Source organism: Charadrius vociferus, unplaced genomic scaffold, assembly GCF_000708025.1.
Source record: "Charadrius vociferus isolate BGI_N301 unplaced genomic scaffold, ASM70802v2 scaffold444, whole genome shotgun sequence".
Classification (NCBI taxonomy): Eukaryota; Metazoa; Chordata; class Aves; order Charadriiformes; family Charadriidae; genus Charadrius; species Charadrius vociferus.
Genome location: NW_009648242.1, coordinates 380697 through 399091, shown reverse-complemented (window position 1 = coordinate 399091; position 18395 = coordinate 380697). Strand labels below are relative to the sequence as shown.

General features: G+C 40.2%; 1 protein-coding gene across 1 annotated transcript in view; it reads right to left on the bottom strand.

Moving 5' to 3' along the window:
* Window positions 1-6926: 6926 nt before the first annotated feature.
* The window catches only part of MYLIP (myosin regulatory light chain interacting protein), a 15204-nt gene continuing 3735 nt past the window's right edge, over window positions 6927-18395 (bottom strand). The window contains exons 2-6 of the mRNA XM_009884165.1: window positions 12252-12437; window positions 11298-11495; window positions 10797-10961; window positions 8682-9102; window positions 6927-8313 (exon numbers count right to left, since the gene is read on the bottom strand). Coding sequence (XP_009882467.1) covers window positions 8224-8313; window positions 8682-9102; window positions 10797-10961; window positions 11298-11495; window positions 12252-12437 — 1060 coding nt within the window. The 3' untranslated portion in view covers window positions 6927-8223. The remainder of the gene's footprint in view (window positions 8314-8681; window positions 9103-10796; window positions 10962-11297; window positions 11496-12251; window positions 12438-18395) is intronic.

Below are 18395 nucleotides of genomic sequence, written 5' to 3'. Positions count from 1 at the left end.
GCAGGAAATATTGCTGTAAATTCTTTCTGGTCTGGGATGAGTTAGCTACAGACATGTTTCCAGTCAAAGCCTCTGTAGATTCAAGGACATCACTAGCAAACTCGCAGAATTACTGACAGCAGTTTAGGTCCCTGTTTGGCTTTCTTCTCAAAAAGATATAGCAACATCGCCAGTTTTGGACTACACACCTCAATGAGCTGCAAAACTTTCCAAAAATGTCTTTTCCTATGACTGAAACTTTCCGTGTTTGCACTGAAGCTAAAACTATGTGTGCCTATGTGAATGTCTGAGTCTGTTTTGAGGGTACGTAAAGCTTGAAGACATCATTCTTACGACAATGTCTGTAAGCTGGCCAGAGTGACAAAGAAGAATATCCTTTCACTAAGATACCAAGCTTTTTTTCCCTTTGAATACATTCATTTTACTAGAATAAAACAGCCTACCAAAGTAAATATTCACATGCAAATTAACCTTATTTAGGAGAAATCTATTTTGATAGGGCTGCATCGAAGATAGAAAAGGGAGTTTGTAACCATTTGAGGGAATGGGAAAAAAGTCCTAAGAGACTGAAACACCACCTTGCGCATTTATAATACTTCTTGGTAGATATGATGAAGTGTATGATGAAGGCAGGTGGTGACGAAGTGGTGGTGAAGCTGCAGGCTGTTTCACACAGCAGCGCTCTAGCCCTTTCACAAACAGGCTGGGCAAGAGCAGGCTCCAGGAAAAATGTGCCCCAGTGCAATCATAAAGGACTTGAGTCTTTAGAAGAAATCCAGGGTGACAACACTCCAGGAAGGATTAGCTGTGAGGGTTGTATCTGCACCACCAAAGCAACGTTGTTTCTCTGTGCCTGTGACTGGCATTAGATAAAGAGGGTTTTGGCAGCCTGAGGTTGTTAATTTAACATTTGTATAGCCAAAAGTGGAAAAAGAAACATAGCGCATGGTGCCATTTATTATTAAAAACCACAGCAATGTATATGAGTTTTGAGGAGTTGCCCTTTATCTTCCCTCTGCTTGCTCCTTACCCTTGTTCGTTCCTCTTTGCACAGTCACATGTTCCCCTCTAGCTCAAGGACATGATTTTCAGGACGAGTTACATCTATGCTGCTGATTTTACATTCATTATACTCTGCTCTGTTTCTGGTGTTATCCTGCCTCTCTCCATCGCTACAGAGCTCCCTGTCACATAGAGAAACTATTGTTTGCAATAATGACTATGGCTTGCAGGACACTGCACTTGATTTTGAGAGAAATCCTTCTGGTAGGATCAGGATTTGAGGAGAAAATGTCAGCACTTGGGAACCTACCCAAGATCATGGTCTTTTGGGCAACAGTGTCCATTGTGGCAATACATTTGTGTTTCTTGTTTTCCTTCCAAAATTTTTTCCACACCAATGGTTCCTACCAGTCTCAAATGTCTCCTCCAAGAAGTGGCTGGCAATTATTCTTAAAACCAGAAACTGAGCCATTTCTTTTCTCTCTCTCTCTCTTTTCTTTGTAAAAAGATCAGGGAAGAAAGACACAGTCCTCATCTTCCTCCTGTTGTAGCATAGGGATTGTTCACCCAGGGAATAGAACAACTGTGGTCATTTACTTCTTCAGCTCCAGGGGAGGTTCAAATGCATGACTCCTCCAGGGCTGGAGAGCCTTAGTGACGAGGTGGCAAAGCACCACTTTCAGCGTGCTAAATAGATAGACCCTGCCACTGTCCTTCAAGAGTAAGATGTGTGCTGTCAGCGCATTGCCTGTACAGGGTGCTCTCAGGACACTTTGGCATTGCTTCACTTTGCGGACCTTGGAGAGGTGGAGGAGGAAGTCAGCTGCTCAAACCACAGCAGAGCTGGAGGAGTTTTAAAAAATTCCTATTCAGACAACGACATAGGCAAACAGGTTTAAGGTCAAACACGGACACGTGGTGTGTCAGCGTATCTTCGGGGCTTGTTTGCTGCTGGGCACGTGCTTTCCGCGTTGCCCTTTTGGAACTTCAGCTTCTGAAGCGAGAGTTGAAGCAGAAGAGCAGAAGTCCAATTTTTGGCTATGTCTCTGTGCCTGGATTACTTCAATCATCAGTACTGTTTGAATGAGAGTCTTCTATTGACTATTTATAGTTCTAAACAAGGGAAACAAATACTGTCTCTTCAGATGAGCTGCCAATGTCTCTGTAATTCCCGCAGTTGTAGTGCTATGATTGGAATTTTGTGCCAGATGCATGGATTCCTCAGACAAACAGCTTTCTGGCAGGGGAGAGGCAGATCTGGCTCCGGCAAGCCTGTTTATGTAAAAAGTTGCCATGTTACTGTCTATCATTACCTGTGTTGATTTGCTTTGAAGAGGCAGAGAAGCTAGACACCAACTACTGCGTAAAAATAGAGATGACAAACATCTTCACACATATGCACACCTAGTTAATCCCATCGTAACTACTAAGTGACCCTGAAAGGGTAGCTAACATTTTTCTTTAGGCACCCCAATGGTAAGAGAAAAGATTTATACTGATATTTTCTTGCTGCCGCAGATGGAGACGGTGCCCTTTGCGCTCTTGACAAGGCAGAGAAAGAGGCGGGGGTGTCTGCGTGCGTGTGTGTGATGGCATTGGCCAAAGAAAGCCAGATTCTTTCCTGGAGCAGAGTTTATGTGGACAGCTGCTAGGAGAAGAAAGGTGGGCTTCAGAGCCTGGATCCCAGAAATCACTGGTGAGAGAACAGAATAGTCTTCAGGAATAAGGAAGGGTCAGCAAGTAGTGGACATGCTAAATTAGGTCATTCAGAAGAGGGTTAAAGTGAAAGCAGAGAAAGGCATCAGCTTTCAGGGGCAGATTGATTCCCCTCCCATTCGTGTCTTGCCCTCCCCCAGCCCCAAAGCAACTGAAAAGGATTCTGCATTTTAGTTGGCAAGAAATCAGCAAGTGACCTGTTGTTAAGCTCTGGGAAAGCTGGTATGGTTTGTTTGCTTGACCTTTTTCTTTAAGGAACTTGGCGTACGCATGAGTGCTGTGAAAGCTAGCACTGGTGGCCAGCCCCCACCAGTCCCCCATCCCAGCAGGAGCAGGAGGACACGCTGAACCCTGCTCACTGCTTCTGAGCACAGCCCCATTCGCTCTTCTGGATCCCTCGTATCCCGCTCTCGCACGGAGAGGAATCACCATTCCCACTGAGTTTTCAGAGTTGTCACAGTTTGTGTTTTCCCACTGCTGCACCAACCAGCGATTCCTTTAGCTCCGAGAGCCCTTCCTCAGCATTACTCCTGGTGCCCCTTCCTAGCTCACGCCACCCTTTGCAGGAAACTGGAAGAAACCGTAATGGCTTTTACCACCCAGTGCTGTTGAAGGTAGCGTTGAACCAAGGGGGTCCACCTGGTGGTTGTGTGATGTTACAAGCTCCTTGCAGACTGGGAGGTTTGGCTGTGGCCTGCCAGGAGTGTGCTCTGGTGGGATTCTACCCAGGGAGCAGCAGCGGCTCACCTGCCCCCGCATTCCTCATCTCCTGCCTGTCCCTGTCCCACCTCTCCTGGACCACTTTCCACCCAGCCCCTCTCGCTGAGGGCCAGCAGCGCTCCCTGCCAGGCTGCCTGTCCCAGCCACAGACCCCAATCCTGCACCAGAAGCCCCCTGGAAAATCTCTTCTGTCCGCCTCTCTTCTGGCAGTTTGCCCCAGTTTCAGGGATGTTCCCCCCCCCCCCAGCCTTCTACTGAGATTTCTTGCTTTTAAACCCATTTGTCACTTGCTATGTTCTATTTTAACAGGCTCCCACTGGCTGGATCCATGAGCACAAAGGTCACCGAAGCACTTACCTGGCACTCCAGCATGCTCTCAGGGAAAACGGGGGGCCCCCAGGAATTTAAGGATATTTGACCAGGCACTACTGAAGCTAAGATTTGTCACTTTGTAATTTTAACACTCCATGGAAAGTTTGTTGTTTAGAACCATGAACAGGAAATCTGAGCTGTAATTTCCCCCCTGTCTTTGATCAACATGGCAGCGTGCTGCTGTGAAGCAAAACAGCGTAGGCTGTTCCCCCAGGGGCATTCCGTTAGGAATGCAACAGTGCTGATTTAGCAAGGAAATAAACCTTGAAATACATGAATGCTGCTGCATACGTGCTTTTATGGCACTCGGGGAATAAATCAAAATAATTTAAAAATACAGAGGCCTTCATTCTACAGTTCTCTAGCGTTTTAACATTTGTACGTACCTTGAAACGAGCGACTGCATGCTAGAGGACAGACCTGTTACAGCTGTAACTTGACACATCACAACATCCCGCCTTTCTAGTCCTCACAGGTTGAGGGCTCCATAACAGAGATCTCGACGCAGCGAAGGGAGGGTGAAAGCCAGGCAGATACCAGCGGAGGGATGGGAACTCCCAGCCCTACTAGCGCAGGTGTAGTTATTGCTAAATCTCCATCTTGATTATTTATAACGTTTAAGTGTAACGGTGTTTTAGTAAGAACGTCTCTCCTACAGTTTTCACACTCACAACCCTCTCTCCGCACAGCCACTTTTGAATGCTGTTCTACCATCAGGAGGTCCAAGGCACTAACAGGGCTCCTGCTCTTCAATTCACCCAGCAAGTTACACTGCCTCTGAAGGTGAGTTTTTTCCCATTTAGGAACTTTTAGCACAAACTCGTGACTATCGCCTTTTTAAAACAACATTGCACACACCCGCTGGGGTCACAGCAGCTGCATTGCAACTTTGAAGATCAAAGAGAACTCAATTTTCTGTGAGTTTTCTTGCCAAGTTGTACTAGCTTTGGGCAACAGGTATCGGTATAGGAGTGGGCTTCATTACGAGCGCCTGGTATGCACAGATACACTAACCTAAGTTGTGAGAGAGGCACCAAATGAAGCTTTGCAATCAAACCTCCCGCTCCTGAGGAAGAAGCGTAAAGAACACAAACTCCAGTTGTTCCTGCAAACTATTCTGGTGGTTTTGTATTTGTTGTTCTGGGGTTTTGTTTTTCCCCACCGCCATCCATTACAACATTCGGACAAAGAGTCTTAGGAGAAAGAACAACCCTTTGGCAAACAAGACCTGACTCTGCAGTATGGGTATGTGGAGTTGAAGGTTTCATGTTGTTTCTTTTACAGCTTTCTTCACAGCTCTTGGCAGCTCACGTGGATTTGAGACAGTGCTGCTTATAAGAAACAGCACACTGGAACCGCAAACATTGAGCAACACGTACTGCAGCAGTTTTGGGTGGTTAAGCCAAACGTCTCTAGCATAGCATAAGCAATTCCATTTCAAACAATGCCTCTGAAGAAAGCTGCCTGTGAACAAATCAAAGTTATTCTTATAATGTTTTGCAGCCCATTAGGTCTTACATATAAACTAAGTGAGGCTTTTAGTGATTTGCAACGTTTAGAAGATGGCTGGTGGGCCATTCTCAGAACAGGTAACAGCATTCTGTTAAAACTGCGGTGGTTGTGGAGCATACTGATCTCACCCCTTCCAACTGGAAAAAGCAGCTTGTGCTCCAGGCTCTCCTCTGCCAACACGGAACTTGACTCCCCACGGCTTCAAATACCACCAGGCCTTGCCAGACTCTTGCCTGAACCTGCACCCAGGCGCTCCTGCCCCATCCTCTGTAGAGCTTTTTCAAGACTAGGCAGAAGATCAGACAGAAGTCACAGGTTTTGTCTGAATTCCACCTATGCCATATAACCTGTCAAACCCCACCTTGATTAGAGTTCTAACTGCTGGAATTACTTTTATTAGGGATGTCTAATTACACAGCCAATTTAATTACAAGGACCTGGAGTTAATGTTTGCCTATTTTAACAGCTTGATCTTGTTAAATACTTTAAATCGGATGCCTGTATTAACATCTATTTATATTAATTTACAATCTACTTCAGCCAGCTGCCATAGGATGATGGATTAGATGTTACTAATGCAATTCTGTTAGCACAGAACAAGGCAGTCTTGGGAAGCAAGGAGGGTTTGCCTTAGCTCTGTTGTACACTGGAACACTTGTGTGTACCTGTGCCTTCCTGTAAATGGCATATGCAACTTTATCTTTGAAAGTGAATTCAGTAGCACCCACCTGCTGAGAGACAAAATTTTCAGTCTTTAAAAGGGTAAGTTATCTTGTGCCTAATGCACTTGGCTCTTGCATTCAGAATTCCTTGCCCATTTGCCAGCCACCTTCCCCCTCCCCTCATCAACAGTGTTTCAGAGCTGGCCTAAAACGATTTTAGGTCCAGGGCCTCAAGCTTCAATCCCAGATGAACTGTCTTGACAATAAGACATGCTACTCCACAATAATCTGTTTTAAATAGCAATAAATTCTTTTTAAAAGGCCACAGTTAAGTGACTTCTGTTCACACTCGCTAGAGCAGAGAGCTCCACAGATTCCAGAGAGCTTTGATCTGATCCCAGCTCTGTCTTACATCCTTCAGCTTACTGGTGGGGGTAAGCTCCACTGGTGGGGGGGAAGACACACCATTTCTTCAGGAATGTGAAAGCAGAGTCATACATTAGTAAATATCAATAGTTTCAGTCAAAACCAGACACCAACACATTTTAATTAAGAACTTTCCTAGGCAGGACCGCTGAAACACCAGCTCTCTACTCTCAAGCTGCATTTTTTCATATCTCCCATCTTACTGGAATACACCCCATGTACTTGGGGCACTTTACTGTGGGAAAGTTCTTCATAAAATTAATTCTGAAGGCTCTTTTACAGTTGGAATACATCAGCTGTTTTAAAGTACACTGCCTGAACGAAGGTGGTTATACCACATCAGTTTTCTCCCCTCCCTTGACATTTGCACACACCTGAAGAAACTCAATTCCCTCTTAAAACACGACACAACACTTAAGACTGTAAACATGAAAATACTTCATACTGTATTTTCAGTTCAGTAATGCCTCAGATGAATTTCAGAACAAAATTAAAGTCTTATCAATAACAAAAGTAGGTTTTTAAAGTCCTTTATTAATCTGAATATAAAAAGACAGAAGTTGCCTACGATATAGGACAAAGCTCTTGCCTTCATGAGGAAACAAAATTTTCTTTACAAAGTGAAAAAATAAATACCCTCTTAGAATAAGGTTTATATGCTAATGTGTCATAAAAAAGTAGAGTTTTAATATTTTGACAAAATGTCTGTGCAAAGAAACAGATGCATAAACACACATTACTGCTACATTAAGGCAATATGAAAAGTATAGTCAGAAAATTTCAGTAAAGTGACAGTGTACTTTTCTAGCTTTGATTAAGCCAGTATTGCACCCAAACATGGTCTCTAGTTCCCTCTGTACCCTGGAGAATACACTAGGGAAACCAGAGCCCAAAATGCCCAAGTAGGGGGGTGGAGATTAAAAACATTTTAGCAGGAAATGACCTACCCAATAAAGATGTTAACTGAAGAAAGCATTTAAAATTATACACAACCCTTATTTTAGAAATTAATAGCACATGTCTAGTAGTTTAAAATCAGTCTCCAAAAACAAAGCCAACTCAAAGGGCAGCTGACTGCAGTGCAGCTCCCCTGACCACCAGCCAAGCCAGATGCGGGAAACCTGGGAGTACCTTGGTCCCCCAAGAGCTGTCAATGAAGTCCCATAACAGCACTTCCACAGGACATTGCCAACCAGATGACTTTCCTGACCCACCCTCAACAATGAGATCAACAAACTTGTCCTACCCTTCCAAAGCTATTCTCTCAGAATTGTTTTCTATTTAACAGACTTCCAAATTAAACACAGCTGCTTGATGAAGCATTGTAACTTTAAGAACCAATTTTTAAAAAAAGTTCCCTCTCCTTTAACGCAGTTTACTAAAAGCAGAAACTATGAGCCATACTAAACTGATATTTGTAAAAGCTAGTCTTACAATTAAAATAAATGGAGTGACTGTACTAAAAAGGATTTAGAGAGTGTAAAACAAGAGACTGCAGTTCTCTTGCTGCATCTATCAATATGTGTACACCACATTTCTCCAGGGTCAACTAGCTTTTTGGCAACACCACCATGCTACAAACTTATGCATTATCCTCCTTTTAAGTAACATGAATTGATTACACTTCTGCTCTCAAAAGATGTCCCAAGCCATTTCGGACATGCTGAACAAAATATTTATGTTCAAAAATGCAGTATTTTTGCTTTTGATCATGGATAGGTGCCAGAGTGATTGCCTTCTTCACAATCAATGGTTGCATTTCATGTTAGTGCAGTTTAAAAAGTACATGATGGGTTTAAAGTGTGTACGTAGATCATATCACAGTCAGATTGAGAAGGCTGGTGTGGGTTGGCAAGTACACATGCTGGACATGCTCTACACGAGATCTGCAAACAGGACACGACTGGAAAGAAAAAACATTAGGAAATTAGTTTACTTCATATTTTGAGACTCTCTACACTTATTGGAGACTTCCCTCCATGTACACAGTAACAGAGCACTTTTCCACAATCTCCACATTTAAAACAGGGGATCATGAGAAACATGCAGCTAATTCTTACCCTCACCGCAAGTTAAGTTAGCACAGCTAAAACTTCTCTCTCAAACATGTCATCTAAACGGGATGTTCTTTGGAATTAGTTTACCACAAACAGAATTTTTAAAATAACTTTTACTAGATCACCATAAACATGTTAATCCATGATTTAAGTATACAGAAAACCAAAATTTTCACATATTTGGTAACTCTCATCTTAATGGCATTGCAATTACCTGTAACTGGGCAGCACAGGTCTTGCAGCATACTGTGTGGCCACAGGGACAAAAGGTCGAATTTATTTCTTCTTCACAACACACCATGCAAAGCATGGACTCCTTTAGCTTCCGCAACTTCTCTTGCAGAGCTTTTGTTTGTTGGCAGCTAAGACCCTCACAATTGTCACAGTTCATGCTACTTTCTGAAGACTTAAGGGGGGAACTTGGTGGGGTTTGGTCACTTCTTGAAACAAGATCCACAATGCCAGCATTATAAAGAGCTCGTCTTGCATGATCATAAACTTCTTTTGATGTTCTTTTGATGTCAAAGACATATTTTTTACCAAGATTAATGTTTTCATTCAGGAATAGAGATGCTAGGTGGCCCTTTAAGTCTCGACTATACTGCATCATGACAGCACTGGTGACAGTGTCACACCTATAAAACAATAGAAAAAAATGCAAATTTGGTTAGTTAATATTAATAAACCCTATCCCTACAATAATTTGTTCCCAAAGTTGAAGTAACACCACTGAAATGAAAGCAAAAAGAGCAGTCTGAGGTAATATTTAAGCACTTGAACATTGTCTGCATGACAACTCTACTTTGAGAAGTGCAAAATGGAAAGTGACAGTTATGTTACATCTTCAAAAATGTGAAGTGTCTGGTAAAATGGAGACAGCCTATGGAAGGGACTTCAGGCATTATGCTAATTTAAACAGCCAATGCTTGCTTAGTCCACAGTTCAGCTTCGCAACACCTCTTTACATGTTAATTTCCAAACTGCATTAAAGAATTCCAATTAAGTCTTTGGCATAACACCTCTTTAGACCAGCTCTCAAAAATTTTTATCATAGAGTCAAGTAATGTCTTTAACCAAACTTCCACTCAGTATTTATACACTAGTATTATATCATCTGAAGGGAAGCAGTGTAAATGCAGTATAGGGAATTAAATTAAGCCACTTGTATTTGCCACTGAGTATTTCAGCTACCCTAAGCACGCTTGTCACCAGCCTCACTGGGCCTAATGTCCAAGATCTAAGCTTGGCCAAATGCTACTGCCTAGCTAAAATTCTGCTTAAATTAAAATCAGAAACTGCGAAGGACAGCAAAAGTTACAAGCACAAAGATCAAAAAGTTAAGACTAAGATGTTATATAATGCTTTAATTGCCTGGAAAAAAAGTATGAAGTATGCAAAACAGCAGTTCGAGGGCATATAATGACAGAGCAGAACAAAACATGCTTAACATCAGGCTCGCAAAATAAGCAGTGGTTAGCTGATTAGCTGCAGTGGTTAGAAAGGAAACTAGCTGATATTAACTGCCTGTAACTGTATTAAGATACTCTAATTTGAGAAGCTGGACAGGTCTTTGCCTAGTGTATGTACTTGCCTCTGCTTTAAGTCCAATACTTCTCTTACAAAGTAACTGAAACTGATATGTAGTTATTAATTTGGAGAAATCACCACTGTCTTTGACATTTAGTTCTACTGATCAGTGTTGGACCTCACAGTAGGAACAAAAGAGGGTTAAGAAAAAAACCGGCCATCAACAAATGAGTATAAGCACCCCTACCTCAAAGAATAAAACAAAGACAACACAGAGCTCCTGGCATGAAACAAAATCCTGGGCACTAGAGCAAGGACCGAGGAATTGTAGAAAGATTTAAATACATGGAATGGGAAGGTGGCATACAGATAACTCCTAGCAACTAGAGGAGATAAAGGAGAAGGAGTATGTGTACATATGAGCTACACCTACAGATTCTGAATGACAGGATCTTTCTTATCCTTTGCTCTCTCATCCTCCTCTTTCACAGGGACAAAAAAAAAATGCATTTATTGTTTATGAAGTACCAAAGAACATAGTACATTTATATTCTGAAATGCTGTTCATAATGATAGACTGAGAAATTTTGCTTGTCTTTGACTTCCACCCCACAAGATGGAAAGCAGCAAAAACCTGTTCAACTTCCGGACTTAAGAGGAAAGTAGAGGCTGCAAAGACAATGAAATTTTGCAGAGAATTTCTAAAGTGCAGGTAGACTGCTGGTTGCTGCTGCTTAATAAGCACTTAATTCAAATATTGTGGAGAAGAGCAGCAGCAGTTGACTCTAGTGGCAATACTGACCTGTAGAATGCATGCGTCTCTGTAATTGCTCTATAGAGTCCACTTGCTGCCCTTGTACTGATCATCTTAAACAAGAGAACTACACTATTACCAGACTCTTTGGTAACAGTCAGATATACATTCTTCCCAGATTGAGTTGCCATTTGAACAACAGGATAAGCAATCCTATAAATGAATATAAGAAGAAAGGTTATTTACCATTTAAGGATAAGGGCATTTTCCACAAACTACTATGGTGCACTTTTATTAGATATTACAACGATCTCCAACTGTTGTCTGTAATGCTGGATTGAAGATGCCACCTCAAAAATACATGTAAAAATCAAGAGTATAAAGGCCAGTTGTCACTCGCATTATAAGCGAGTAGTGCCCTCAAACCCTACATTCCAACAGCTCCTTTTAGTAATTCATAGAGCAGTTTTGTATATTTATGTAAAAACTAGAGGCATTCTGAGTACTTCTGAAAAATAGAAGATGAAAATGGTTCCACAAAACACATACCTGTTGATAGGACTGAAGTCATCTTTACAGATGGATATGCCTTCAGGTCCAACACCAATAAGGAGTTTTTGCCCTTCACTATCTCTCACTGAGTGCCACTCTACCCCATAGTTCTCCAGTGCTGTAACAATCTGTAGAACCTGGTATTCAGCAGAAGCTTGACTTAAACCTTCTAGTTCCTTGTGCTTTGCAATAATGCTGTTGATAAAAAGATTAAGGATAGGTGAAATAACTCAAGTATGTGCCGCTACTGTCAGCAGCTTGTTTTAACAGGGGTTTGTAGATGACCTAGTTAAACAGATTATTAAATGCTCCTGACCTGCTTTATCTGGCTATAGATTTCCAGTAATCATGAACTGGAAAGAATTGAGAATTACTGGAACATACTGAGAATATGCAGGAGACAAAACTGCATTTGCTTAGAAATTAAAAAGCTGTATTTAATCAAGACTTTCCACCTAACACTCCCCTGCAATGTATTTACCTGAAAAATCACTAAGTTCATAACTAAAAAAATCTACAGAAAACCATGACATACTGAAAGTTTCTTGATATTCAGGAATTGAGCTATGAACGTGTTTCAGGCATCCTGTTTACTTCTCAGTGTAAGGGTACTAAGCCAGATAAATTTGTTTGGTTTTCCCCACCCCCACCAAGTGTAGGTCCAAGACATACCTGCAATTTAATTACCCTGCTCCAAGTATTTAGATGCCTGTATTTCCCCAAGTACTAGAGTTCAACAGCTTTTGCTTTTCACAAAAAAAATACTGAGAGTATAAAAATGAACTGAAATCAGAACATTGGTTAAACAACCAGGTTGTATTTTAATCTCCAAAGCTATCTAAATTATTATTAACAATACAAGATGCACTATAGCATCATCAGTTAAGGGCATTATAAAAACTTATGCTTCTGGTTTCCAAAAAGGAGGTTATATCATTGTGCTCTTTTTACCTCTCCAAAATGGTAGTGGTGAGCTCTTTTGCACACAGCTCTTCATAATTGTACTTGGCAGTGTTCTGGTTATAATCTCCAAACTTCATCTGTGCCAACAATGCACTAAGTTCAATTGCATGCTCTGAAGAACACTGAAGATTACCAGCAAGAAGATCTTCTTTTATATGCAAGAAAAACATATGCCTGCAATGGAAAAATATTTGCTCACACAGGATGCTAAAAGATGTTTGTAATCAAGATGCATATCAAATAACATCTCAGATATGTTTGGTAAGCATTAGTTTGGTCATCAAGAATTTACAATGAACATACCAAGTAGAGAAAAAGTCTGGCACAAGGGAAAGAAAAGGGCCTCCATCTTATTGTTTACTTACACTTCAAGATGAAGCTACAACTAAAGACAGTATCTAAAAGCACTATTAAAAGAAACGAGCACTTTAATGTCACGTTCACAAGAATTTTAACTCCTAAGGCCACTTAGTAATTTCAATTTAGTGTGTAAAATATCAAATATATTTGGATTACTTTCCTATGTTTAAATTTCTTTGGTTGCCATTTACAAATTATTCTGCATTTTATAAAGCAAATTTGGGAAGAGCAGCCCAAAACAGCATATACACATCTACCATGCAACAGGAGAAGCCACACTTTCTTTACACATCTGAAATGCCTCTGCCACCACAGTCAAAGGGAAGATGGTGCTTTTCCCAGTGACATGATTAACAGAATAACTTGAAACATCTGAAAAGGTGTCATGGAAAAAAAAATACAAAAAATCTAGTGTGTAACCATATTTGTCAGACCAACCTTTACACTTGGGATCAAGGCAGGTTTGACAACTAGCTGGAAAATTCACAAAGCTGCTCTTAATTATCTAATAGGTCAGTTAATTAGATAATGTTGATGGAAATTTTAAGTTAACAGCAGCCTACTAATTTCCCCTACAGCCTACCTTAACTGCTATAAATTCATCCTTACCTCCCCTCAGGGAAGACAATACAAATTTCTTACTGTTTATTCTTGAGACCCAACATATTTATGGAAACCAGATGCAGAAGTAGTTATGTAACACTGAAAAAATCTTTCAATAAATGAAGCCTAACACCCACAGGGATATGTCTTAGCTTCCACAGTAATGGGACATTTACATTTTACTTTCCTAAAATTAAGTGTAATCTACTTTTCTTAAAAAGCTATTATATTGAATCCCTCATCACTGAAGTTGAAGATGCTAGTGAGTGATTAGCTTTCCTTCCAACAGGAATTTTAGACAATATCTTATGTATATCCTGTTGTTGTGCTCTGCAATCCCATGTACAACAGGGCAAAAAGGGCTCCTTTTTCAGTACTATGAGCAATTACATAACTCACAAAAATGGTGTTCTTTCTTAGCTCTACTACAGTAAATGCTGCAGCTAAGAAAATACTGGCCCAAAAGATGCCCCACATCCAGAACTTTTGCAATCAGGAAAAAATAGATATTAAATGATCCCATAAGCTGCCCTACAATCCATTTCCTGCAGCAAGTCACAGCTCCAGTACCTCCCTTTGCAAGCAGTTTGTGACATGCTAGAGTTTCATTGCAGTTGTGACACATGCTTAATTGCATCACTCTTGACACCTTGACAGCAATCTACACTTCAGCAGTTCTAGTGGGGCCCTAGTGGAAGCTGATATCTATCCTCACTCTGTGCAGGATACAAGTTTAGGTGGCAAGAGGACCAGAACTTCCGATAGCACAGTTGTCTCCACTATTAGCAGGTTATTCCTTGCCTAGGCATTTTTCTGGACCAAGTCCCAAACCTGTGCTGTGATCCCCTACTACTTTGCTAATTCATAACTTTTGGTTTAGGTCACAAAAATATGTTTATCTGTGGCTTTTAAAATGCATTGGTTGTACACTTTCCTTTGGGGGCTCGGCCCATAAATCCAGACAAAGCATTTGATGAATTACTAAAACTACGGCCAAAAAATTCTAGTAGTAGGCATTTTTCTAATTTCAAAAAATAAATGGCTTTTCATGCACTTTTGATCCTCTGTTAATAGCAGAACAGGTTTTCCAGTCATTATAACTATGTACAAATTACACATACAATATTTCAAAGAAATATCTGACAATTTTATCCTCATTAGCTGACACTTGTTTACAACTTCCACACCTAAATGCTTGTATCTTCAGTTTATTTTATGCTTATAACAGCATTGACTACATAAAGAAAAGTCAATCTTCTCCCCTTGCTGGGAAAACCTTATTGACATCAAGAGAAGAGCTGAAAAATAGAAGATTGCTCCTGCAAATACAGATGCATTACAGAAATGCTACAGCAGAGGCATGGCTTGTCACATTCCATTACTCAAAAGCCAGTGACAGCACAGGTAGAGAAACAAGTTTAAGGTACAAGGTGAAATAGCATCACATCTGCTAACATGCAGTAACTTCCCATAACTGGCTCATAGCACATAAGGGAAAAGATCTCTCAGACACTCAGCTACTTTGTATTTTTCTGATAAAGGGGACAAAGGTATGGCACTTATAAGGGACAGTTATTGCAAGGTAACTAAAGCTATGCAAGTTCATGCCCTGGCTTACACTACAGTAAGCTATTTTGTTGAGTCAGAAAATAGACAAACACCCATATTTAACAGCCCATCTCACAAAGTCATTGGTCTGCACCTAAAAAACCCATTGCTGGCCCAAGCCCATCACATAAACTGCACCCATAATAGGTCAGAAACTAGTTAACATCAGGCCTGCCAGTGAAATCAGTTTTTGAATGACAGTGAATGGCTTCATACTGATCTGCTACAGCAGCTGCCCCAAATTGAAGTAGCAAATTCACTGTGGTTTTTTTCTTGTTTGGCTTTTCTTTTTTAAAGAGTCTTTAACTGTGTTTGAGGAAGGAAAAGCATGTAGAAATTGAAAGATAGTGTGAGCTGCAAACATTTTATGCATCTGAAAAAGTGATTCTGGTTAGTGCAGATTCACATTAGCCCATCCAGCCTTTCTAAGATTGCACTTCTCCACAGTTACATTGATATCCATTGCAAAATCATCCCCCTTCAAGGCTCAAAACATGACACCAGCCAGAATCTGATTATAAAAGCAGATTTGTTAATTATTTTTTTTTTTACACAAAAATAAAAAGTCTTTTGATCCTTAAACAGAAAGGCAAAAGAATCTGCTTTTATTGCTGAATACAGACAAGCAAAACTAAAGCATTGGGAGCCTTGAGGCAGTTCCTACCTAATTCTGCTAAGTGTAAAGGACCCAACAGATTATCTGTAGAAAACCTGGCTATATTACAGATGCTATCAGTTACCAGAAAGTATTTATGTAAGTTTTGTAAATTAGATTATGACCTAATCACTTAAGAGTTCTCAATCCACTGTCCCTTCTCTCTAGGAAATTCTAGATACGATGAAAATACTGTTAAAGCTTTTCCCACCTCAAAAGATACTCAGCTTGTACAGTAAAAGGGTACTCAGTTTTTCAAGTAATTATTTCAGTGACAGTATTTTATGCTTGATGGAATTTTTACCCAGCAAGTTTTAAAACAGTAAGTTGTTTTAAAAATGAAAACTGAACTGTTTATAACTGAAGTCCTTTAAAGGTTACGTTTCCAATATTGCTGGCAGAACATCTTAGTTTGACCACCATATAAGAAATTAATTGTTTTTGTTTCTGCATCATTCACCACTTCAGTTATACATTATACATTAATATTACCTGTTATAAATTTGCTAAGTAACTCAAGTCAATCAAAAGGTATGCTTCCTACCCCCCACCCTAATATTCTCTTAGCATATTCTGCAGCTTTTTACTACTCTTGCCAAAGTTTAATTTCATCTTTAAATCTTCATCGAAAACAAGTCTTCACAACTCTGAACTTTACCAATCAATCATTGTGGTTCCTAGTTATCTTAACACCTGCCAGACATGTTGGGGAATTGAACAACTAGTGGCAGCTTTAAGAACAAACAGAACTTTCCATTGCACTTGTAACCTGAGTTCTACACATGACAGCATTAGTACAAAAGACAGTCTATATAACCTAAACCAGCATTAGTCATCCCCTGCTCCCCCTCCCCCCCTTGCTAGCTAGATATTCCTGTATATTCAATTACAGAACATTTCCTTTGAATTTGGTACTTCAAAACAGTACACAGAAATACTCATTAGAGGACAAAGCATCACATTTGCCAAAGCTATACTTGATTAGTCATGGCCCAGGCAGAATTTCTTCCTTTCCAAAAGAAAAAACAGTTTTAGAATTAGAACAGGATCACATGCTTTCTTCAAGCACTATAGTGATTCTATATTCGTTTTGTACCCTTATTTTTGCCTCAGTGCTTTTCATGCAAGTTCTATGTGCATATTAAAACACTTAGTAAAATAAAATGTACAGTGCGATTAATGTTTAGTTGCACATACATAATTTGATACAAATGCTGTAGAAACAGAAGGTTGCAAGGAGATTTCAGCAGATGGCCCATTTTTCAAAAAAACTACAGCTACCAAAGCCACAAACCTAGATATCACATCAATTGCTTTTTGCCTCCTTCTGAAGCAATTTATGCAGGCTGACTACACTGAACAACACTACCAGAAATGGATGTCAGTACTTCACTACAATGAAATTCCTATACAGGAGGCAAATCACCTAGTGTTCATACAACTGAACTGACAATAACAATCCCACAAAATAAGTGCTACAAAAAGTGTAGACACATTAATACAAGATTAATTTCTCTTCCCTAACTCACTGAAGACAATTATGTGCATTAGGAATCAAAGTTCTGCACCGAAAACTTTGTTTCCACTACTTTTTTAATCAAGGAAAGGAAAACAGGGCACATAAAACTTTTAATATAGTCTTTAGATTTCTAAGCTCTAAATTTAGCTGTCAGTGGAGAAAGTGACAAACCACAATCCTCTACCAATATAAGTATCTGTATATGACTAATGATTCCTAACCTAGAAACATAGCCAAAAGAAGCCATTCTCTTGCTAAACTTCTTGCAAGAATCTTAGCATGCATCCCAAAGAATTGTCTGTTTTCTTTGGGGTGTGACACTCCTTACCACAGGGTAAGGCTCTTTCCTACTGTGAAGTAAATTTACAACTCCATAGTAATCTAAAGGAATCAAAATTAAGAGGTATATTTTTTCCCCTAAAAACATATTGCTAAAGATCTCTATATCTATAGAAAGTAATTCTGTTTTTAAAAGCAGATAATAAGGCCACTCCATAAAGCCACACCATGAACAGTTACAATTATGTTCCTCAGTATCTTTGTTCTTATTTGCTCTCAGCAGAGTAGGTGAAAGGTTACCAGCTGCAATTCAACTCTGATTTAGACAAACAGATCCACTAAACTCACCCTGGTGTCTATCACAGCAGACTGTTTTATTGCATCGTAGCAAATACCATTACACTGCTGCACTGCCTAGCCTATGCTGTAGGTTAATAGAATGCATTTCTGATTTTCTACCTACTACATGTATCTAACTGCTCAAAATATTTTACAAGCCCATTCTTAATTTTTACTAATTCATCAATGCAAATGGGTAACATTGCAAAAGAAACGTACTTCACAAATATAATTCAAGTACTGGCAAATATCACACACAACTTTCAACACCTTCCAAAACAATAATTACCTATCTCACAGCTGGCAAAATACACCTCTTTTGAATGCTTCATGAGATTGCGTGGCTTGTTAGAATCTGACATGTTATTTCAAATTGTCATGGCTTACATATGAATATTTGGTTTTCATTCATATGACAGAAGACAAATAGCTTTGCCCGTTTTGAAGTACATCTGGGACAATCTTGCATTGCTCAAAAAAATGATTCAGTGTAAGATTATTTCGACTTTTGTGCGATCACTGCAATGTTGACTTTACCCTGCCAGACTCAAATCCATTGTTCTCCTGGACGAGTTTGGCAGAATGTGCCTCCTGTGCGGCTCGGCAAACACTCTCATTGTTAAGGTGGATGCAAGTTTCAAGACCTCTCCGCTACGTTTCACAAAGAACGCTTTTTTTAGCCGGAGCAGAAGAACTTTCCTCCCCGAGACAGAGGTGGAGGCCAATCAGGAGTTGAGCTCCCCGGGCTGCTGGGCCGTGCCCCAGCGCC